Here is a 23,103-nt window from a genome sequence, read left to right as displayed (position 1 = left end):
GCCCGTGAGCGCTTCAGAATTGTGCAGGGCCAAGGGGGGCGTGTGGCTCTAGGAAACGGGGTGCAGTGGAAGTCACGACCCCACAGTGAGGCTGCGAAGGGCCCGGCGGTGGACTGCCCGCGCCCCTTACGTGTCGCGCTGTGATGTGTGCAAAATGAGCCTTCACTCCAGGCTGCATGTACTACGGACACTTAGGCACATTATGGCGTTTGATCCTCAAAGCACCTCACGGGGAGACATTATCCACAGCGAGAAAGCAGCCTCCGCGGGGGTCAAGCAGCTTGCCCAAGGTCATACGGCCAATAAGTAGCAGAGCCTGTTTTTGGACCTCAGAGTCTGTATTTGAAAATAGTGCTCTCACACGGTAGCGTGCTACTACTAACCTAGGATCTGGTTAAAATGTGCATTCTGACTCATTCGGTCTGGGAGGAGGCCCGATGGTAAACTACCGGACACCGCGGATGCTGCTCGTGTAGAGGCTCCGCTCTGAGCAGGAGGCTCCAAGCCGCCGGGCTGTGTTTTCTCCCAGTGCAGTGGTTCTCAACTTTGGCTGCATATTAGAATCACCTGGGAATCTTTTTTTTTTAAATATGTTTTATTGATTTTTTACAGAGAGGAAGGGAGAGGGATAGAGAGTTAGAAACATTGATGAGAGAGAAACATCGATCAGCTGCCTCCTGCACACCTCCTACTGGGGATGTGCCCGCAACTAAGGTACATGACCTTGACCGAAATCGAACCTGGGACCTTTCAGTCCGCAGGCCGTCTAGTCTATCCACTGAGCCAAACCGGTCAGGGCAATGGGAATCTTTTTAAAATCCCTATTTCTGGGCCTCATCCTCCGGAAATTCTGTTTCTTTGTTACTAATGTTGTGGCCCCGCCCCATAAACAAAGAAACAGAATTTCCCGAGGATGAGGCCCAGAAATCAGGATTTTAAAAAGATTCCCAGGTGATTCTAATGTGCAGCCAAGGTTGAGAACCACTGTCCTAGTGTATCAGCGACGCCCTGTCAGAGCCATTAACAGCCGACACAGTAGGTGTGCCGAGGGCTGTGGATCTCCACAGGGAAAAGTGCAGGGAAACTGGGAGGTTTTGAACTTAGCTATGACTTAACAGCCTCCCAGACCTATGGGCTGGTAGGAATAACTGAAGGCAAGGGCCTGTGGATGGCAGGTGGTTTGATGAGTGAGTGAGTGAGTGTGCAGGCGAGGGCAGTAAGGCCAGTGGGTACCCCGTGGCCATTCCCTAGGCAGGCGGGAACCTTTTTAGCTTTTGATGGCTTGGGTTGTTGGGAGAGGCGGGCAGAGATGCAATGATCAGACCTGTGTCAATTCTCTCAACAATGTGAAGCAATACTGAGTGGAGCCAAGGAGCCCAGTTAGGAAGAAAGCTAATCCTGCAGTGATTCCAGCAAGCAGGAGTCACCTCACTGGGGCCTCTTTTGCCTCTGCCAGCTGTATGTCATGCCTGGAGGTCAGCTTCCAGCCCACCAAACCTCAGCATTTCCATTGCTCAAATAGTATTGGAGTCCCTTCTCCCTTGGACATGACCCTCCTCTGCAGAAGGGAGTGATCTTTGGCCATTTCTGCCTATGGAGGAATGGGGTTTTCTCCCTTCTCTTTACCACTCCTCATGTACCAAGTCTTACTCTTCATGTAAGAGAAAGAGCGCCACTTTGGAACTAAATGGCCTTCCTCCACTGCTTCCCAACTGGGTCACCTTGGGCAAGTTACTTAGGCAGTCCAGAGCCAAAGTTTCCTCATCTATAAAACGGGAGTAATTGATCTTTGCATATTTGTTGTGACAGTTAAGTGAGATAGGTAACATGCACGGCCCACAAAAGGTGCTGGACAGAGTTCCCTGTCCTTAGCAGTTGTTATGCAGACAGTTTACAGTATGTTTGTTTGACATTTACAGAGCTCTTTCTCTTTGCCAGGCAGTGTTACATGCAGCAGCGGTCGCCAACCTATCGGACCTCTCGGACTACCATGGTCTGCGGACCACCGGTTGGCGACCGCTGACATACAGGGTATGTGGGGTGAGGAATTCCATCCCCGACCCTGAGGAGCTTTTAGTCTGGTGGACAAATGGGTCTAGGTGAGACCGTTACCTGTTTTGATGAAAGTGGATGAGCAGGGAGAGCCTGTGGAGCATATAGGAGGTACAGATCAGAGGGGAACTGTTCCAGAGCAAGTACAGATTGGCTGAAATGTGAAGTATATACTACTTAATCTCGCCTTATCAAACTAGGTTTTGTGTCTTTTCTGGAAGACAGAGGAGCTTAGTGGTTACGACTTGGGTTTGACACCACCTCCACTTTACCAGCCATTTGATTCTTTGATTCTAGGGAAGCAACTTATCGCTATGAGCTTTAGTTTCCTCATCTATGAAGTAAGGTGAATGTCTACCTCTTTGTGTGGCTGTGAGAACTAGATGAGATGATGTATATAAAGCACTTAGCCCAGAGCTAGGGGTCAGAGTTCCTGAGTTCCCTGGGTTTCCCTAGGTATAATTAGCATTTATTGAATTCATAATGTGTCTAGATCAGCCGTGGGCAAACTACGGCCCGTGGGCCGGTTTGAAATGAATAAAACTAAAAAAAAAAAAAAGACCGTACCCTTTTATGTAATGATGTTTACTTTGAATTTATATTAGTTCCACAAACACTCCATCCATGCTTTTGTTCCGGCCCTCCGGTCCAGTTTAAGAACCCATTGTGGCCCTCGAGTCAAAAAGTTTGCCCACCCCTGGTCTAGATCAATGTCTGGCATATAGTAGTGCTCAATAAGTATTATTTGGATAAATATGTCTGTGTAGATTGCAAGGAAATATAAAACATGGTCTCAACCCCCCAAATATTTACAAACCAGATGAGCATATCCATTCAAAAGACAAATTGTGGTACAAGTTTATGCACATAGGGAACAGGTGTGACAGAGCTGGAGGAGTGGGAAAGGATTTTCAAAATATAGCCCTGGAGAGGACCTGGCATTCTGTAGGTAGTATTGGAATATTCTATCAATGAAATCAAATTGTGCAGATCTTTTTCAAGTTAACAGAAAACATTATATAGAATTTTTTCTTAAACTTTTCTCCTATCATTTGTTTTTAAAACCTTGTTACTGGCTACCACTTACCTGCCCTAAATTTACAGTTAGTTGGTATCTATGTGTAGTCCACAAAATTAAATATTTATTGATTTCTAGTTGATCAGTAATTTACGGTGTTCTGCAAAGAGCACCATGGCTCCAAGTTTAGATTAACTGAGTAAAGGAAATGGGAAAATGATTGTGGAGGGGTGGTTTATGTGGTAAGAGGGAGACACCACTGAGAGGAAGAGAGGTTAGGGCAGCGGTTCTCAACCTGTGGGTCGCGACCCCTTTGGCGGTCGAACGACCCTTTCACAGGGGTCACCTAAGACCATCCTGCATATCAGATATTTACATTACGATTCATAACAGTAGCAACATTACATTTATGAAGTAGCAACAAAAATAATTTTATGGTTGGGTCACAACATGAGGAACTGTATTTAAAGGGCCAGGAGGTTGAGAACCACTGGGTTAGGGAAATGGGGACTTGGGAAGAGGCTAAGCCTGCCTTTAGGGCTGGGTCACTGACAACGTCTAACATATTTATGAAGTCTTGCTGTGAGAGATATGGGGAAGCACAGAAAGTCGGTCTTTGTAGTCCAGTGGCACATGGGACAACCCAGCCAGCACCCTTTGGTTTGCTGTGCTGCAAGTGGCCCAATTTGGGAGAAGAGTGGCTGTTTGGGGCAAGGGAGAATGCAGAAGAGCCTGGGCCCTATCCAGTCCCAGGACATAGTAATATTTTACATTTTTGTTGTTTTACACATTTTTCAAAAATATTTTATATGCATTTTTTTGTTTGTTTATACACTACTGCTGTGAGAAAGATAGGATAGGTATTATCTTTGTTTTAGAGTTAATAAATTGACTGGCCCAAGGTCATTCATTCACTTAATTAAATATTAACTGCTATCTATGTGCTGGTATACAAAAATGAGTGAAACATTGGTGTTGCCTGGTAGTAGAGAAAGAAATAATTACTATAGCAATTTACATATTAATAGAGATGAGCTCACCCTTTTAAATTCAGGAAAGTTCTGGGAAGACTTCTTAGCTGAAGTGATGTCTGAGTTGAGCCTTGAAGGATCAGAGGGTTTCTGGGCAGAGAAATAATCAGTGTGTGGTATGTAGAAGCATGAAGAAGCCTAGTTTTTGTGAGGAGTTAAAAGCAGTTCAGTCCAACCTGGTTTGGCTCAGTGGATAGAGCATCAGCCTGCGGACTCAAGGGTCCCGGGTTCGAATCCGGTCAAGGGCACATGCCCAGGTTGTGGGCTCGACCCCCAATAGAGGGCATGCAGGAGGCAGCCGATCAATGATTCTCTTTCATCGATATTTTTATCTCTTTCTCCCTCTCCCTCTCCCTCTACTTTCCTTTCTCCTATGAAATCAATAAAAATATATATTTTTTAAAAAGCAAAAAGCAGTTCAGTGCTGCTGGAGCACACTGCCTCTCAGGGAGTGCCAGAAGATGAAGGTGAGAGAGTTGGCTCATGAAGGACTTCAGAGGTCATATGCAAGAATTTGGACTCCTGTTGACCGTAATTGAAGGAGAAGGGACCAACAAGCTAGGTTTATATTTCAGTAAAAATTCCTCTAGTGACAGGATAAAAGCTGGGATCATTATGGAGTGAAAAATTAGATGAAGGGGAGACCAGTTAGTGCAAGTGAGAGATAAGTGAGGAAATATTTACAAGGTAGAATTAACAGCACTCAGTGGCTGGATATGGGGAAGAGGGTAGAAATAAAGGATGATTACTGTGTTTATTACCCAGGACTTAGATTCATGGGTAAAAGGTCTTATTCTTGGAATTAGGAGAAAGATGTGTGAATAGGAAGGAAATGAGTTCATTTGGGGATATTCAAATGAACATACTTGGATGTATTTCAATATGAGTGTCTGAGTTGGATGTACTTGTGGGTCACCAGCACATGGATAGTAGATAAAAGTATAGTAATAAACGAGTTCTCCAAAGGAAGGTGTGTGGGATAAGAAGTGGAGGACTGGGGATAGAAATCTGGGGCTTAGCTAGAAAATCAAACCTACAGTTAGCCTTTTGCAAAAAACATTTCATATATAAAGTTCATACCCTTGGATCTCCCCTTCAAACTAATTTTTCTCTAGGGCATGTGATTTGATCCTCTCTAGTCTCATTATAATAGAGTGATTTTTTAAATATTTAATGTTTTTTTTAAATATAGTTTTTGAATAGATAATACATGCAAATAGGAGGAAATTTAGATGGTACAAAAGAGAATTGAGATATATTTGTAGTTAGCCTGTTGTTTTAGTAACTACTAATTATGCAAATATAAATCAGTATATGAAGACCAACAAAATTGCTTTTAGACCATTTGTGGATGACTTTCCCTCAGAACATCATATCCTGAACATATCCTGGAATATAGATTAGTTTAGGTCTAAAGTTAACTTATCAAAGAAGAAAATATTTTTTTCTTTTCTCAGTCTAGCATTTGGGATTTGGTACTTACACACTTTTTTCCATGAAGAAATTTATAAAACCTTATTTTAAAAAATCTTGGTTCTATTGGTAATGATGTTTGTAGACTTAATGTTGTCTTTTATAGTTGTCAAATTGCTTTAAGAAGACATCTCAAGATCAAGGCTGTTTGTTCAGAATAGCCATATAGAAAGTCCTTTAAAAAAATTTTAGAAGAAAAACAAATTATAAATCTGAAATGTAAGAATATAATCTTACATTATATTGACTGACTGATTTTTGTTTTCTTTGGGATTTGATTTTCAGGTTTGCATCGCCAGCTTCTATATGTTACTTCCTTTTTTTTTGTTGGATATTATCTTTTAAAACGTCAAGACTATATGTATGCTGTGAAGGACCATGATATGTTTGCATATATAAAATCACATCCAGAGGATTTTCCTGAAAAAGGTATTTCAAGTTAATTGTAAAAAACCTTTCTTACTTTGCATCATTTCCCCTGGTTAATCTTTTCCATGTCTGTAGCTTTAGGTATCTTCTCTATTCTGTTAACTCCCACATGGTTGTCTATAGACCAGAATTCTCTTGAATTCATGTGTCAGGTTTCTGGCTAAGTACCTCAGACAGCAAATAGACCCTCATGTCCCCTCTGCCTGCCCAGACCTTCTGTTCTGTGTCCTACTTCAGTGATGGCACCACTGTCCACCTGTGTATTCTAGCAGAAGCCTGCGAATCATCTTCAAGTCTTTCTCTTTTACTTCCCATCAAGTCTTACTGTTCTGCTTCCTATTTCTCATCTCTGAACTCTCCTCTCTGTCCCACTGCTACTACCCTGGTTCAGACCCTAATAATCTTTTGCTTGAATCATTGCACTTGCCTTCAGTCACCTCTGTTTTGGGTCTTGCTGAAGATCATGTCTTGGGTTAATTGCCTGGTAGAAACACTTTGCCCATACCTTTTATCCACCACATTACTTATACATAGTTGTGTCACTCATTAGACTACAGCTTCATCTTTGAATGTCCCAGCCTCTAGGACAGAGCCAACACATATTAGCCATCTATACTAATAAAAGGGTAATATGCTAATTAGACCAGGAGACTTTCCGGACGTCCTTCCTGACAAAGCAATGGTGGCGGGGCTGAAGCAGAAGCGGTTAGGGGCGATCAGGCCAGGAGGGGAGGGCAGTTGAGGGCGATCAGGCTGGCAGGGGATGGGGGGGGAGTTGGAGTGAGCAGGCCAGCAGGGGGGGGCAGTTGGGGGCAAGCAGGCCGGCAGTTGGGGGCGAGCAGGCTGGCGGAGGGGGGCAGTCGGGGGCAAGCAGGCTGGCGGGGGGGGGGGCAGTTGGGGGCGAGCAGGCCGGCTGGGGGGGGCAGTTGGGGGCGAGCAGGCCGGCAGGCAAAGTGGTTAGGGGCGATCAGGCAGGCGGGCAGGGGAGCAGTTAGGAGCCAGCGGCCCCAGATTGCAAGAGGGATGTCTGACTGCCGGTTGGGGGATTGGGCCTAAACCGGCAGTCAGACATCCCCCGAGGGATCCTAGATTGGAGAGGGTGCAGGCCGGGCTGAGGAGCACACACACACACACACCCCCTCCATGCACGAATTTCATGCACCGGGCCACTAGTTTGATAAATAATAGCTGACCTGAACACAGAACCCTGCCTCATGAAATGCTGGGTCCTGAACCTGCCCTGTATCACTTTGTACACACTGTACTTTTTTCTTGATCCTCCTCTTGTTCCATTTCCACCCTTCCCACCTAACAAATTTTTGCTCAAGTTTCATCATCTCAATGATGTTTTCACCCAGCTACAGACAGGAATTTCCTCAGCAAACTGCTTATCTCTGTTCAACTATAATTATGATGTAATTGCCTTCTTTTTATTTTACACATACACACAGTACAGATGTGTACATATGTGAAGGAAGGAAGGAAAAAGAAAAGCAAAATTTTAAATGTGTAAATACATAGATTTTAAGTAGACTTTCCTATATGTATAATATTAAGGATTGAAATTTTATTAGACTGAATGATGATCTCTAAGGTCCTGTTTATTCTAAATGTTATTAATCTATTTAACATTCCTATAACCTTTAGTCACATATGTAATATTAACGGTGGATCAAAAAGGTACAGTTTTTTGTTTTGTTTTGTTTTTGCCATTGAAGAGCTCAAAGACTAGTACAAAGCCATGAATAGTGGTTGTATGACGCATGGGGAATACTCAGAACTGCTATATGTTAGAGCTGGAAGGAATCTTGGGAATATTGATTCCTAAGAGTGAGAACCAATGGCAGAGCAGACCTCAGTTCCAGACCTCTAGCTCTTTGCCTCCATATTTCCACTAGCTCCCTCTGTCAGCAGGAGCGTGTATAGTCTCATGGGCTCTTTTTGTGTCTGCGCAGCAGGTTACTGGCAGGTGTGCCAAGAGCCTCATGCATGGAGTGCTTGACCACCTCAGCTCTGGGCCCCTCCCTGTTCTTCCTTCCTTCACCCCTTTAGCCAGGATCCCCCTGGCAGCACCTTGCCCCTCCAGGCAGCCATCTGGATGTCACCACAGATTCTTCAAAATCCATTCAGTATAGCAAAATGTTTCAGTGATCACCAAACCGTGGTTGACAAGAAAAGAAGGAAATTTTAGGAGTTTCTATCTGTAAGAATATTACATTTTAATTTTATTCTTTAGGAAATATGATTTAAAACATAACTTAAACATAAATCTTTTGTGATCTTTCCTTTTATAGATAAGAAAACTTATGGTGACAAATTTGAAGAATTCCATCCAGTGCGTTGAAGTCTCCAAAACACTTTCTTTGGTTTCACTGAGAACAGTTATTTCCGAATTTTGTGGAGCATGATTTCATGATATCTGAAGTTTGTATTAATCTGTATGTTAATACCTTGTTATTAAAATGGTCATCCTGAACATTCTGACTCCTTTTTGTCATAAGAAAAACAAAATGGTCAGTTTCCATTTACCCAATTTTAAGAAGACATCTGACAGATTTAAAAACAAAATTTAGTTCTAGTTCAGAGTTGAAAACTATAGCCTTGCCGAAACCGGTTTGGCTCAGTGGATAGAGCGTCGGCCTGCGGACTGAAAGGTCCCGGGTTCGATTCCGGTCAAGGGCACGTACGTTGGTTGCGGGCACATCCCCAGTAGGAGATGTGCAGGAGGCAGCTGGTCGATGTTTCTCTCTCATCGATGTTTCTAACTCTCTATCCCTCTCCCTTCCTCTCTGTAAAAAATCAATAAAATATATTTAAAAAAAAAAAAAAAGAAAACTATAGCCTATAGGCAAAATCAGGCCCATGCCAGTAAGTTCTTTTGGAACACAGCCATGCTCACATGTTTACATGTTTATGCTTGCTTCCATGCTACAACAGCAGAGGGCAGAGTTGTGTAGTTGTGACAGAGACCTTATGGCCTGCAAAGCCTAAAATATCTACTATATGGCCCTTTACAGAAAAGGTTTGCCTGCTCCCGTTGTAGAGCAAAGCAAAACAAAGCAAGCTAGATTATGGAGGATTTTGTAAGTCATGTAGAATAATTTTGACTTGATCCTCGGTCCAGGGTGGGGAACCTTTTTTCTGCGAAGGACCCATTGGATATTTTTAACATCATTCGCGGGCCATACAAAATTATCAACTTAAAACAGCCTGCTATATTTGTTCAAACATTTAACTCAACCCTAATGCCTTGGCAAGGCCAAACCAGATAATTTTTCAGGCCATATGCAGCATGTGGACTAGACATTCCCCACTCCTGCTCTAGGTAGTAGGCAGTCACTAAAGGGTTTTTAATAGGAATAACATGGGCAGGCTTGCATTTTTGAGCTCTCTGAACAATATAGCAGGTGGTTTATGAGCAGGAGACTCCAGACCAGGAGAACAGAAGACTGATTCTGCAAAGGGGTCTTTGCTCTTAGATGGATCATCCTGGAGAGAGTGGGCTCAGTGCTAACACTCTCAGCGGAGCTCAGTGCAATTAATAGTAAAAGATCCCACCTAACTGGAATGAGCTTACAAGCTTGCTCTTTTTTATATATATAACTTTTATTGATTGATTTGATTTCAGAGAGGAAGGGAGAGGGAGAGAAACATCAATGATATGAGAATCATTGATCAGCTGCCTCCTGGGATCAAACCTGCAACCTGGGCATGTGCCCTTGACCAGAATCAAACCCGGGACCCGTTAGTCTGCAGGCTGATGTTCTATCCACTGAGCAAAACCAACTAGGGCTGAGCTTACTCTTTATTGCTCATCAAATCCAAGTGCTTGTCCAGAAAGTTGTTTCCAGACTCAGATTTTATAATCAGATTAGTTTTTGGCGATTAATAAAATTGTTTCTCTCATTCCATGTGACTTCAAAGTAGGTGGCAGGTGATTATAAGTGGTTTCTGGGCAAAATCAGGTGAGTTCCATCTCTTCTCAAGTGCCACTTGTTGAATATAAAATCATGACTGAGGAAGTACTTTAGAGTTAATGTACAAATACAAGGTATTTTTTAACTAGAGTCTTGGTGCACGAAAATCGAGCACCAGTGGGATACTTCAGCTTGGCCTGCCCCCTCGCAATCCAGGACCCCTCGGGGGATGTTGGACTGCCGGTTTAGGTCTGACATCCCCTGAGGGATCTAGCAGTGGGCGAAGCGGCAGGTGGCCGGGGAGGAGCCAGAGCTGGAGCCCGGTGCTGCGGTGTTCCCATTCTTCCCAGCCCCGCTGCACCTGCTGCCACTGCTCGGTAGCTCTGTTGCAGAGGTGGGAGAGGCTCCTGCTGCACTTGCCAGCTGTGAGCCCGGCTTCTGGCTGAGCGATGCTCCTGCTGTGGGAGCACTCTGACCACCAGGGGACAGCTCCTGCATGGAGCATCTGGTCTCATCATCAGGGCTAGTGATCCTGGTGGTCAGTGTTTATCATAGTGACCAATCATAACAGTCACTTAGGCTTTTATATATATAGACTAGAGGCCCGGTGCACGAATTCATGCACAGGTGGGGTCCGGCCAGCCCACCCTGACCAGGACTAATCGGGCCGAGTCAGCCAGGAGGGGCCTGCTGGCGGTTGGCGGGCCGGCCCCACCCCCTGGTTGAACTCCTGGTCGAGGGGACAATTTGCATATTAGCCTTTTATTATATAGGATTGTTGCTGTACTAAATAGGCTTATAGTTCACCTGTGCTGGGCGGGAACAAGAGTGAACCACTCAATCCAGGGACTCTGCTACCTCTTAGTTCTGGAGTGTAAAAAACAAAGGCTAGAGCAAATACAGAAATATAGGTGGCGGTGGGGGAATGAGCATATAAATAACAGCACTATATGCCAGGTGCTTTTGATTCTATTTTGTTTAATTTCTAGAACAACCTTGTGAGGTAGGCAATACTATCCCCATTTTATAGATGGTGAAATTTAGGTTCCAATGGATTAAATAACTTGCCAAAGATCACACAGTGAACGATTGCTAAGAATTGGTCAAATGCTAAAACCTATGTTCCTACCATGCCACACTGGCTAGGTATCATCTAGCCCCTCATGATCCACGGACCACTATCCCAGACTGGTAAGAGGAGAGAGGGAGAGTTGTAAATAGCAGCAAGCATCCTAAAGGTGACCCAGTGACGAGTCCATGAATTGGTGCCCAAAGGAAGGTAGCGAAGCATCCCAGAGAACCACGTCGCCTCACTTCCAGTGCAGGTCTAGCCTTTCTGGTCTCATCGTCAGGGCTAGTGAACTGCTCCGAGTCCTCATCACAGAGTCTGCCTTCTCTCAGATAAAGGGATCTGTGGAATGCAGAAATATTAAAAAACCAAGTCAGTGTAAAACCACATCACTGAGGTACTGTCATGTTCCTCCTGAATAGGAAAAATAATGAAAAAGCTCAGTGATGTTGCTGTAGGAGAAGCCTGGCAGTCTCATAGCACTGTAAGAAAATCATGTTATCAGAGCTGCAATAACTTCATTTTACCAAAAGGGAAACTGTGATGCAGAAAAGTAAGCTAGCCCAGGCTGGTGTGGCTCAGTTGGTTGGAGCATTGTACCGGAATGTCACAGGTTCGATTCCCGGTCAGAGCACATACCTGGGTTGCAGCTCGGGTCCCTGTCGGAGCGTATACAGGAGGCAACCAATTGATGTTTCTGTCACATCAATGTTTCTCTCTCTCTCTTCCTCTCTTTCTAAAAATCAATAAAAACATCTTCGGGTGAGGAATAAAAAGAGTCTGGCCAGTGTGGTTGAGCATAGACCTATGAACCCGGAAGTCACAGTTCAATTCCAGTTAGGGCACATGCCCAGGTTTCGGGCTCGATCCCCAGTGTGGGGCATGCAGGAAGTAGCTGATCAATGATTCTCTCTCATCATTGATGTTTCTATCTCCCTTTCCCTTCCTCTCTGAAATCAACAAAAATAAGAGAGAAAAAGAAGAAAGGTAAGTTATCCGGGTTCATACAGAGCCAGGACCAGAGCCCAGGTTTTTTAACTTCTGCTATGCCACGAAAATCAGTAGTGTTGTGTAGAACTGTTGCGCGTGTCTGAAGCAGTTTGGGGTTGGTCAAAGAGTGGGTGTTCTACCCACGCATTCTCAATCCCCCCCACCCTCCCGCAGTTCCCACCTCCAGCCCGGCTGCAGAATTCTACGGTGCTAAGGAAATTCACTAGCACAGAGGAAAGGACTTAGACGCCAGTTAGGCCAGGGCTCATTCGCATCTCAGCTCTGACATTTCCTGAATAACCTTGGACTCATTTTACTTCTCAGGCCTCCAGCTTTTTCATCTGTAAAAGGGGATGATAATTCTATTAGATAATATACAAGTGATTTTAACCTATAAAACTATTCCAATACCTGTTGTTTTTACTACCACTGTTACTATTCAGTGAAGAAACTGAAGCTCAGAAAAGTGAGGCCTCACAGCTCATTAGTGGTAGAACCAGAACTTGACTCCGAACTGTTGACCCAATTCAGTTAGTTATATTCAAGAACCTCTGAGAGGCGACCTAGGGAGCCTTGAGGGGGGAGAGAAGCAAGGCTAAAGTTCGGATTTGGGTTTGAGGTAGTGGAAGGAAGAATGGCTGAGGAAGTACCTGAGTGGAACTCACCATAGACTGTTCAGGTCCCTGTTTAATCCCCATCATTACAGAGTGGCCTTCAGGCAGATTATGAAGATAACACATATAGCCAAGATGGGGTGTAATGAAAAGAATACCCAGTTCAAAGTTGGGGCCAGTCTTGCTTTTGTCCTCTTATGACTTTTAGTGAGTCACTTCACCTCTGGCTTTCATTTCCTAACCGGTAATGGGGATAAAAATCCTGCCCCAGCTACCTCCATCTGTGGTTTTGAGATTCCCATGGACATGGGAAGCCAGTTTGTGGGAGCAGGGCTAGCAGGTGGCCCAGGATTAAAACTGGCAGGTGGTGTGGCCAAGTTTCTCCCCATCTACCCAGGAGTGACCCACCCATGACTGTCCCAAGTCCACTTCTTGTCACCGAGTGCCAACACCTGCTTGTCTAGCTGGCTGCCCACCCACACCTCACAACTCCAACCCTTCTGTGCATAAACGTGGGCTCGGACTCCAACACCTATGTCCTCACAACAGAGCTTCCCAACAGGCATGCCTGCACAGGTAGCAGTCCTGTAGCTTTCCATTGGCTGGCTGCACCCCTGTCAGGAGCAGGAATATTGTGAGCAGCCTCACCTGTCACCCCTATGTGATATAATATAATTTTTCATGTTCTGTGACTTTAAAAAATATTGGGTACATAGAATTCACACATGGAATTCACAATTTACCTGAATAAATACCCATACTTATTAACTAATGTGCACATGCATAAACACGTGTGCATACATCAGGTATGCACTCACAGGTCACTTTTCCCTCTGTCTCTATCACAGGCACTCCATTACTCACCAATTCTGGGTCAGAAGGAGAGTAAGGCAGGCCTGGCCTTGGACCTTCCCGGGTGATGTTCCCAGAACCCTGAAGTAAGTGAAGGTGGCTCTGTCTGAGACACCCTCCCACTGGGTTGCACCTCTGCTCCCCATGCTCCCCTGGAATGTCCCTCAGTGGACCCTGACACCCACTAGCATGGCTACCATTACCTTCCCTAGAGTCCGAGGCTTAGAAGGCCTGTCCCGTTATCTCCTGGTATGTCCTCGTCACCTCCTCGGCTTTCACGGTCAGGTGGGTGAGGATGTGATGAAGGCTGGAGAAGTGCAGGTGGAACTGGGCTTGTAGGTCCAGCTGCCCCAAGACCTCCTCGCCCTCTTCCATCTCTGCAGCTTCATTCTCAGCCTCATTGGCTCCACCACCTGCCATCTTGACCTGCCCCTCCTTCTGGGGCAGCAGCCCATGTTCCACATCCACGCGGATGGCCTTGAGCATGGTGAAGTAGTTGTAGAGACTGGGGGCTCCAGCCTGGGCCTCACACCCGTGTGCACTTGGCTGCATGTCCCGCAGAAGGCTGGGGAACATCACCACCTGCTCCATGTTCTGCACCACGGCCGAGTACCGGTCCATGACGGTCAGCAGGCAGTTCTTGGGGTAGCGCGTGGTGAACACCTGCATGGTCGCTTCCTCTGGCACCCTGAGTCCAGCAGACTGCCCGGCACTGTTTCCACGCTGTTATTTTTAACGTCAGGGTGTGATGACAGTTTGACAGGATGCCAAGGCACACCTGATGGGTCAAAAACACAGCCCAGTTTTAAGCTAATCCCAGTGCTTGGGCCCCAGTGTCTGTATTAGGCGATCTATCTGCCCAGGGACTGGCCTGCCAGCCTTCTGCATGTCATTTCAGCACTCCTGACCGCCTGGGCAAGAGCCTGGCTCCTCCTCCGTCAGCTCATAGGGCCAGTTACAGGGAAGCTTTGCTCTTTGGCAACTAGTGCACTTGACCTCAGGGCAGTCACTAATTCCTTCAGGTCACCTGAGACCAAGCTGCCTCTTGCTGCCTACTTAGAGCAGCCTCCTAAGGCGCAGCTCCCTTCTTCAACCTGGGGTGCCTCGGCTGTGGCATGAACGAGGGGGATCATGACAAGAAAGCGCTGGGGGGAGGGGGAGGGGCAAAGAGCACTGAAAGAGGAAACAGAAGCCCAGTCCTGCCGTTTCCTTGTGTGTTTTGTTTTTTCTTTATTCAACACACTTATTCAGCACCTACTCTGCACCCATTTCTGCACTAAACTCTTTCACAAGTTATCTCATTTAATCTTCACCACAACCCTATGATGAATACTTAATCTCCCTGTTTAACAATAAGAAAGCTGAGGTGTAGATTGCTGAAGGAACTCGCCCATGGTCCTATTGGAGCTGGGATTCCAGCCCAGGACCGCCTCTCTCCCACCTCCGGTCAGTGCCCTAGACCACGTGAGGTTGAACGAGTTACATGAGGTCATTGGGTCTGTATCTTTATCTGTAAATTCAGGGTATTGTTGTGAGGATTGAATAAAACGAAGCTAAAGAAAATGCTTTGTAAGCCACAAAGCACAGTCCCAAATGTATTATCTGAGCAGATTCTAGATTCATGCTCAGGTCCCTCCCAACTCTAACCTGTAGTTCCACAACTTACAATGCTTCCTCTTTACCACTGTCGTAGTCCTTTGGCCAAAGTCTTGGAAGATAATAATTCTTTTCACAGCCACATGATCACAATTACCAAACTGCGTTTGTTATCCTTACTTAGGAGAGAACTAGGAAAGCGGGGCCAAGAGGGAGGCTCAAAGTTGCACTGCAAGCTCGTGTCAGAGTCAGAATTCTGGTTCAGCCACCTGCTCACAACACCGCCTCAGGTGGAAAGATCTCTAGGTACCTTCTGCCCAGCAGGGGGGGAGAGAAGAGGAGAGCACAGGGAGGGGAACTTGTCTCACCTAAGCGATTCTTTTTAAAAAAATATTTTTTTATTGATTTCAGACAGGAAGGGAGAGGGAGAGAGAGATAGAAACATCTATGAGAGAGAATCATTGATCGGCTGCCGCCTGCATGCCCCACACTGGGGACCAAGCCCACAACCCAAGCATATGCCCTTGACCAGCCCACAGGCCGACGCTCTATCCACTGAGCCAAACCAGCCAGGGTTCACCTAAGCGACTCTTACTCTCACCCCATGGCAGGAGCCCCTCTGTATCCCTGGGATTGACAGTTACCCACTCGCCTACTTCCTTCCACTCCTATGGCCTGAGCGCCGAGAAAGTTCATCTTTATGTTGGACTGAATTCTACCTCCCTTTAGTCCTTCCCCATTAAATTATAATATCCACCCCACCCCGAAATCACTGGTCTTAACTCTGTTTCGCACAACAGAGTAGTGTGAAAAACCATTTCCCAGCCTCTAACTCACTCAATGCCCACAACATGAGGCAGGAAAACAACAGTATATCCCTTTTCAGATAAGGAAAGGGAGACTCAGAAAAGGGGAGGTAGTGGCCCAAGGTCTCAGATGCGAGAGAGGGAGGCTCAGCCCAGCCCTCTGGGCCTCAGAGGAGAGCAGTTGCCCCGCTCGCCAAGCGGCCTTTGTGGGCTGGCTGTGTACACAGCTGCAGGTGACCTGGGTTCATCCTGCATTGGACAGTTGGCCTTGCCTCGTCAGAACAGAGAGGGCAGCCAAGTCCAGGCCCCTGCGGTGAAGGGCAAAGCTTCCACTTTAACCCTTTCTGTACTGCAGGTTATGGAGTGGAACAGAGAGTGCGGCCAGCCCTTCCTCCCTCTGGCTGTGTGGCCCTGGGCTAGTCCTGCTCCTCTCTGAACCTCAGCTTCCTCCTACGTCCTAATAACAATCAGAGCAAACATCAATGATGGGCTTGCTATTCTAAGCAAAGTGCTTGGAACAGAACTCAGTCCTCCCAATAATCATATGTAAATGAGGTTCTCCATTTACAGAGGAGGAAGTTGAGGCCTCAGAGCACACACTATTAGTTTAAGGCAAGGAGGAGCTGGGATGAGTAATAATTCCTACCCATGGATCCTTATGAGGTTTGGAGATGATGGTTGTGAAATATCTGCTTTTATTGCGAGACCTCAATAAATATTGCACTGCCTCCCGCCTCTTCCCCTTTCCTACACTCAGCTTCCCAATTCCTCATTCACTCCTCCATCCTAGGACTTGTTGCACACATTTCGGTTCAGCTCATATCTGTCCTGGTGCCCAGAACTGCAAATACCCAGCAGATTCTGAGCTCCAGTGTCCAGGGCTGTAAGTAAAAGGTTTGCAGATCTCTGAAGGGAAGGCCCTTCCAGCCCTGGTTGGGTAACTCCTTCTGAATCCACGTGCAGCTCCCTAAGAGCATTGCCCTGCCTTAGTACTGACGCTTATAACCCAGTCCCAGACCCATCGTCACCAACTCAGAACTGGAAAACATGATGTCCCGGTTCCGTGCACAGGGCTGGGAGAGCTGACTCTGGCACCATGGGCAGGGCAGGCGTACCCTGCACGTGGCAGGCTCCTTCCTCTTTCACCCTGTGACCAAGAGCCACCTGGGCCCCTATGGGCCACCCCTGCCCCATCTATTCAACAAGGGGACTGAGCTTTGTTAGGGCCTCTCCAGCTCAGGCTTTGGGGAACTCCACCTGTGCAGTTCCTGCGCCTGGTGGCACCCAGCCCCTGTGCTTGCATGCTAAAGCCAGTCTATTCCCAGACTTGTTGCTGGACCTGGCCCGGAAGGATGGAGTGAGTGAGTAAATGGGTGTGTTAGTGAAAAAGGGAGAGTGTGAACAAACTGATAATTGGGGGATAAATGAGTTGTGTGAGCGAATGAGTGCAGAACTCTCCAGTTGCCCTGGGAAGGAGGGAGAGGCCAGGGTCGCCCAGCACCGCCCAGAACAGCAGGCTACAGACAGAGACTGCCCCCAGGTCTACTTGGCAGACGGGAGGCCCTGGATAAAATTCTGCTGAATCAGCAGCTGCCAGCCATCTCGGATTAGAAGACAGAGAGCAGGGATCTAAGGGGAGAGGCTGGACTCAGACAAGTCCTGGGAGTGGGGAGACGGGGAAGGCAGAAAAGAGAGTGGGGGCTTCTCAGGGGCTGCTGTGGTGCAGGACCCAGTGGACTCAGGTGTCCCTGCTCTCAAGCTGCCCCATCCCAGGGTTGGGAGGTCATCTGGTCCACCTGGGCACTGCAGGTGGGGAATCCTGGCAATGGAAGGGAGGGAATTAGCAGAAGCTGGGCTAGACCTCAAGCATCACTCAGTACCCCCAGTGTTCTCTCCTGCCCTCAGGTAGGGGAAACTGAGGCTGGGTGAAGCATTTTTTTTTTAATTGAACATACCATGATTTTATTGTCATATAATCAAACAAAATATGAAGCTTAGAACTGGATCACTTGACCCTTTCTCTTCTTATCTCCTCCCAATTCAAAATGCTTGCATCTCTTAATAGCCGCATTCTCTTAGATCTGCAGTTAGGCTCAACGCATGCAAGCCTCAGCACAATCTTCTTTGTAGTTTTAGCTTTTTTTTTTCGGAAAATCGGCTTAGTCTGCCCACCATAGCCACTTTGCTTCCTGTCATAACGCCGCTTTCCCTGTGCATACAGAGGATCCTTGCCCTTCTTGTACTGTGTTACTTTGTGGGGTTGATGCTTGCCACACTTCTTACAGAAAGTTCGGTGGGTTTTAGGAACGTTCACCATGTCTGCGAGAGCTATCAGCAGGGAAAGCTGGGTGAGGCGTTTTACTGGGGTGGCCTCCACAGAGCTGCCAGTGGCCTCATCCTCAGGGCATCCGCATGGCCCACGTTGGACAAACGGAACTGATTCCAGATGGACTGGAGTCAAGGCCCCAAGGGCCAGGCCAGGAACACCATGTGAATGCGGTGCAAGGGTTAGGATGATTATGTCCTGCCCCAGGGCTGCCCGTCTCCAAGCAACCCGGCTGGGCGAGGACCCAGGCAGCTACAGAAGGGACTCAGACAAAGGTTGCAGCAAGTTTTCTAGTTTTAAAAACGAAACTTAGCCCCAGCCAGTTTTGCTCAGTGGATAGAGCATCGGCCTGCAGACTGAAGGGTCCTGGGTTCAATTCTGGTCAAGGGCACATAGCTCAGTTGCATGCTTATCCCCGGCCCTGGTTGGGGAGTGTGCAGGAGGCAGCAAATCCATGTGCCTCTCTCACATCGATGTTTCTCTCTCTGTGTCTCTCCCCATCCCTGCCACCCTCTCTAAAAACCAGTGGAAAAATATCCTTGGGTGAAGATTTTTTTAAAAAAAGAATTTTATACACACATATCACCTGATATCGATGGGCCTCAGGCTGTTTTTCTTTCCATTGTCACTCTAGTCCTGTCCTATTGGGAACACATGGGCTCAAGGGTCAGAAGCTGCTCCACCTCCTCCCTCCAATCACTAAGCCCTGGTGGGCCAGGAGGAAGCCCAGAGAAAACAGGACATGGTCCCTGCCATCCAGAACCTGACTCCCTCTGTCACCCAGGGGACCTCATGGATTGAGGGCCTACTGTGTGTCTGCACTGTGCTGGGCCTGGGGCTATCACAGGGCATGAGGCAGACAAGGCACCCCAGTCAGGCAATTTATATCTAGTGGGAAGAGCTACAACAAGCATATATGCAGATGAATACGATAATATCACATTGTGACATGTACTAGGAAGAAAATAAAATGAAATAACGTGTTAGAGCCTTGTGGTCTGCAGACAGGCCACAGCGAATCACCAGGGAGCTCATCAGAAATGCAGGTTCTCAGGCCCTGCCCAGGACTTTCAGATCAGAAACTGCATTTCAACAAGATCCCCAGGGAATGCTTATGGCCAGGGAGTCAGGAATTCACTCCAAACCAGTGATTATTATCCCAGGGAAGAATAAATATTTGTGTTGAGACCTGAATGTTCTCAGCTCCTAGAAGATCTGTCTTCCAGGCAGTGGGAACAACCAGTGCTATTGATCATAAAATATTCTCCTTAAAGGCACACCTAGCTCACCTGGTGACCTAGCAAGTCACTCTGCCTCTGCAAGTCACTCTGCCTCTCCAGGCCTCAGTGACCCTGGAAAATTGAGGAGCTGGACTAAATGGAGGCTCTTTTAAGGTTTAAAGAGGAAAGGAAAGGGAAGGGAAGGGAAGGGAAGGGAAGGGAAGGGAAGGGAAGGGAAGGGAAGAGAATAAAAAAAAGGAAAAGAAAAGGTAAGAAAAAAAAGGAAAGAAAAGAAAAAGAAAATCACCTGAATGGAGAATTTGGGGGATCAAAAGTTAAATGACTGCCCTCGCCAGTTTGGCTCTGTGGTTAGAGCGTCAGCTCATGGATTGAAGGATCACTGGCTCAATTCAGGTCAAGGGCACCTACCTGGGTTGCAGGCTCCCTCGACTCCCCCCCACTCCTCCCTCACCCTCTCAACCTCGCCCCCTGGCATGTGGGAGGCAACAAATCAATGTGTCTCTCTCACATTGATGTTTCCCTCTGTCTTTCCCCCACCCTTCCACTCTACAAATCAATGGGGGAAGATATCCTCTGGTGAGGATTAACAACAACACAAAAGAGGCAAGCGACCAGCTAAGAAAGCTGTTTGCGGGAGTGTCAGGCCCCCTCTCCGGAGTCCTCAGGTCACCCCAGGAGGTCCAGGCTTTTTCTGTGACTCAGGAATATGGGTGTCTCTGCTGTTCTGAGAATCCACTGCAAATTCTGCTGATACAAAGACTGTGAATAGAGGACGGGAGGAGACCCAGGAAGCTGGCAAGTCTTGGGTCCAGCCACTCCTCCCTGTCCCACCCCCTCCCCAAGTTCTGGGAACACTCAACACCTCTTCCAGCTGATGCAACAAACTCCCAGGGCAGCCTCAGGGCTCTGGGCTGGCGTAATTGTAGAGAGAGGGACCCACATGTCAACAAAGAGCCCCTCAGTCAGTCAGGAAGGTCTGGGTTATCGGAGCTGCGTATACTCTAGAGCAGCGGTTCTCAACCTCAGGGTCGCGACCCCTTTGGCGGTCGAATGACCCTTTCACATCCTGCATATCAGATATTTACATTACGATTCATAACAGTAGCAACATTACAGTTATGAGGTAGCAACGAAAATTTTATGGTTGGGTCACAACATGAGGAACTGTATTTAAAGGGCCAGCAGGTTGAGAACCACTGCTCTAGAGATCCTGAACTCAGCCTCTACTTTATGGACGAGGAAACTTGAGCGTCCAACTTATATGTCCAATCATGTTTTGTTCACGGCCCTGGAAGGACTTCACCTTCCATATATATCACTATAAGGCTATGATACTTTAAAATTCTGTACAAGACTAGTCACTCATACAGATAACATGTCTGTCTCTCCTCTACCTGGGAGCCCCAGAGGGTAACAGACAGGACAAACCCTACCCTATGGTCCCGGAACCCCAGCAACTCAGGAAAGTTTCCTTAGATGGTTGATTGAAAGGATGAATAAATGGAAATTGTGGGAATTTTGTCCACCTTTGGTGTGCTCCCCAGATATGTTTTCACTCCTTCCTTCATTTTTTTTTTCCCTCTCAACAAAGTTTTACAGAGCTCCTTACAGAGGAAACCTGGCCACAGGGAGGGGAGGGGTGGGGTGGGAGGCTGCCAAAGCCAGGCCCAGGACGCCAGAGAACTCAACCATGGCGGGCCTTGGCTCAGCTACCTCCTTCTGGGGCGCTCCATGAGTCACCTGGGGATGGGGTGGGGGGTGTCTTACTCTGCACAAAAGGCTGGCCTCCAAGCTTGGACCTAGGCCAGGGTCCAGGAAGTGTCTGAGGTCCTCTCCCTACTCTGAACAAGTGCTTGGTGATGGCTTGGTTGGGGAAGGAGGCCATGAGCTCATACACAAAACAGCCTATGAACACCCTTCTTCCAGGCCTTCTCAGGCCTTCCAGCCCTCAGGTGACACCCAGCCATCTTTGGGGTTTCCTTTCCTTTCCAGCCAGGGTTCACAGTGACTCCTGCTCTGGCTTCTCCATCGATTCCTCCGTACACAATCAATCTTCCTTTGGTATAAGAAGGAACCACCCCTCCCTGGCTCAAATACCTTCAATAGTTCCTGCATCAGCGTCCTATAGTTCTGTAACAAAGTACCACAAATTTAGTGGCTTAAAGCAACACAGATATAACCAGCCAGAGTGGCTCAGTTGGTTGAGTGTCATCCTGTGTACCCTAGGGCAGTGGTTCTCAACCTTCCTAATGCCTCGACCCTTTAATACAGTTCCTCATGTGGTGACCCCCAACCATAAAATTATTTTCGTTGCTACTTCATAACTGTAATTTTGCTACTGTTACGAATCGTAATGTAAATATCTAATATGCAGGATGTATTTTCATTGTTACAAACTGAACATAATTAAAGCATAGTGATTAATCACAAAAACAATATATAATTACATATGTGTTTTCTGATGGTCTTAGGCGACCCCTGTGAAAGGGTCGTTCGACCCCCAAAGGGGTCGCGACCCACAGGCTGAGAACCGCTGTTCTAGAGGTTGCCAGCATTCCTTGGTCTGAGGTCCCTTCCTCCATCTTCAAAGCCAGCAACACCTACTCATATTGCCATCTGTCTGGCTCTCCTTCTTCCAGTTACAAGGGCTTTTGTCATTACATTAGGCCTGACTGGATAATCCAGGATAATCGCAAGGTCAGCTGATTAGCAATTTTACTTCCACCTGCATCCTAATTCCCCTTTGCCAAGTCACCTAACATTCGCAGGAGCCAGGGATTTGGACATTGATGTCTTTGGGAGCCATTATTATTGTACCCAACACACTCCTCATCCCTTTCGATTTGCTTTTACTAGTACATGCCACGACACATCTTTACATGAATTTTTTCACAGAAGCTCAATGGAAAAGAAACTGATTTGGCTGAAGCAGGATGAGGGGGGCTATAGCTGACCATCTTTCATTCGCCCTAGGGTTACCTCCAGAGAACCCAGAACTCCACAGAGCACAACTGGAAAACCCCCAGCCACGATGTAGTCCAAAGTCTTACCTGGCATTCAAAGCGTCAACTAGCCTTTCTGGCTTTATTCTCTGCCAGCAGGACAACAACCTGAGCCCCACCCCTGGGCCAGGCTCCGAGCTGGGCAGGAGGGACACCCGGATTCACAGTCCCTGCCCCAGGAAGCTTAGAGCCTGATGGGGGAGGAGGACAGACAACTAAGCAAGCCACTTCAGCCCAGCTGGGTGACTATCCCAGGAGCACGGGGGCACAGAGAAGAGAGGTACTTGGGGAAGCTTCCTGGAAGAGTAACAGTGTTGTGGAGTTATCAAGACAGAGAAAAGTGGGAATAATCTTAAGTGCAGGATGGTAAGGGGGAAATGTGGTTTTCTCTCTCTCTGATATATTCACTATACACAAAGTACATGCACTATATATGTATATATGTTATTATATAATACTAGTGTATAATATTATATATCAAAGTATAGATAGCACATATATTCTTTATAGTATATGTAATAAAGGATATACCTATTACAATTTTTCTGATTTCATGCATCTATAGATTATTTATGAATGCATACATATACAGTAAATAAAAACTTAACATGGGAATGAAAACATGCATTTAAGGAGCCATCTCTGGGGAGGGGGCGGGTGAAAGGGAGTAGACTTTACATTAAGTCT

At 46.8% G+C, this 23,103-nt stretch overlaps 2 protein-coding genes and 1 pseudogene across 4 annotated transcripts in view; 1 reads left to right on the top strand and 2 right to left on the bottom strand.

The window, feature by feature from the left end:
• The window catches only part of NDUFC2 (NADH:ubiquinone oxidoreductase subunit C2), a 9,034-nt gene extending 555 nt beyond the window's left edge, over positions 1-8,479 (top strand). The window contains 3 exon segments of the mRNA XM_023755925.1: positions 1,943-2,031; positions 5,860-6,003; positions 8,298-8,479. Of these exon segments, the coding sequence (XP_023611693.1) occupies positions 1,943-2,031; positions 5,860-6,003; positions 8,298-8,347 (283 nt within the window). The 3' untranslated portion in view covers positions 8,348-8,479.
• A 2,402-nt stretch (positions 8,480-10,881) lies between these two features.
• Positions 10,882-23,103, bottom strand: part of THRSP (thyroid hormone responsive) — a 12,652-nt gene continuing 430 nt past the window's right edge. Inside the window, exons 1-3 of one of the 3 annotated variants that reach the window (XM_023755912.1) lie at positions 15,112-15,185; positions 13,649-14,223; positions 10,882-11,331 (exon numbers count right to left, since the gene is read on the bottom strand). In XM_023755912.1, the coding sequence (XP_023611680.1) occupies positions 13,668-14,114 (447 nt within the window). In that variant the 5' untranslated portion in view covers positions 14,115-14,223; positions 15,112-15,185 and the 3' untranslated portion in view covers positions 10,882-11,331; positions 13,649-13,667. Of the gene's footprint in view, positions 11,332-13,648; positions 14,380-15,111; positions 15,186-23,103 lie in introns of those variants that run through there. The other 2 variants (XM_023755913.1, XM_006091066.3) reach the window with 2 other exon arrangements.
• Positions 17,791-18,186, bottom strand: LOC102427235 (annotated as a pseudogene).

This window comes from Myotis lucifugus, unplaced genomic scaffold (genome assembly GCF_000147115.1).
Source record: "Myotis lucifugus unplaced genomic scaffold, Myoluc2.0 scaffold_86, whole genome shotgun sequence".
In the NCBI taxonomy this organism is placed as follows: Eukaryota; Metazoa; Chordata; class Mammalia; order Chiroptera; family Vespertilionidae; genus Myotis; species Myotis lucifugus.
The sequence above is the reverse complement of the archived record's forward strand: the minus strand, read 5'-3'. Positions and strand labels throughout refer to the sequence as shown.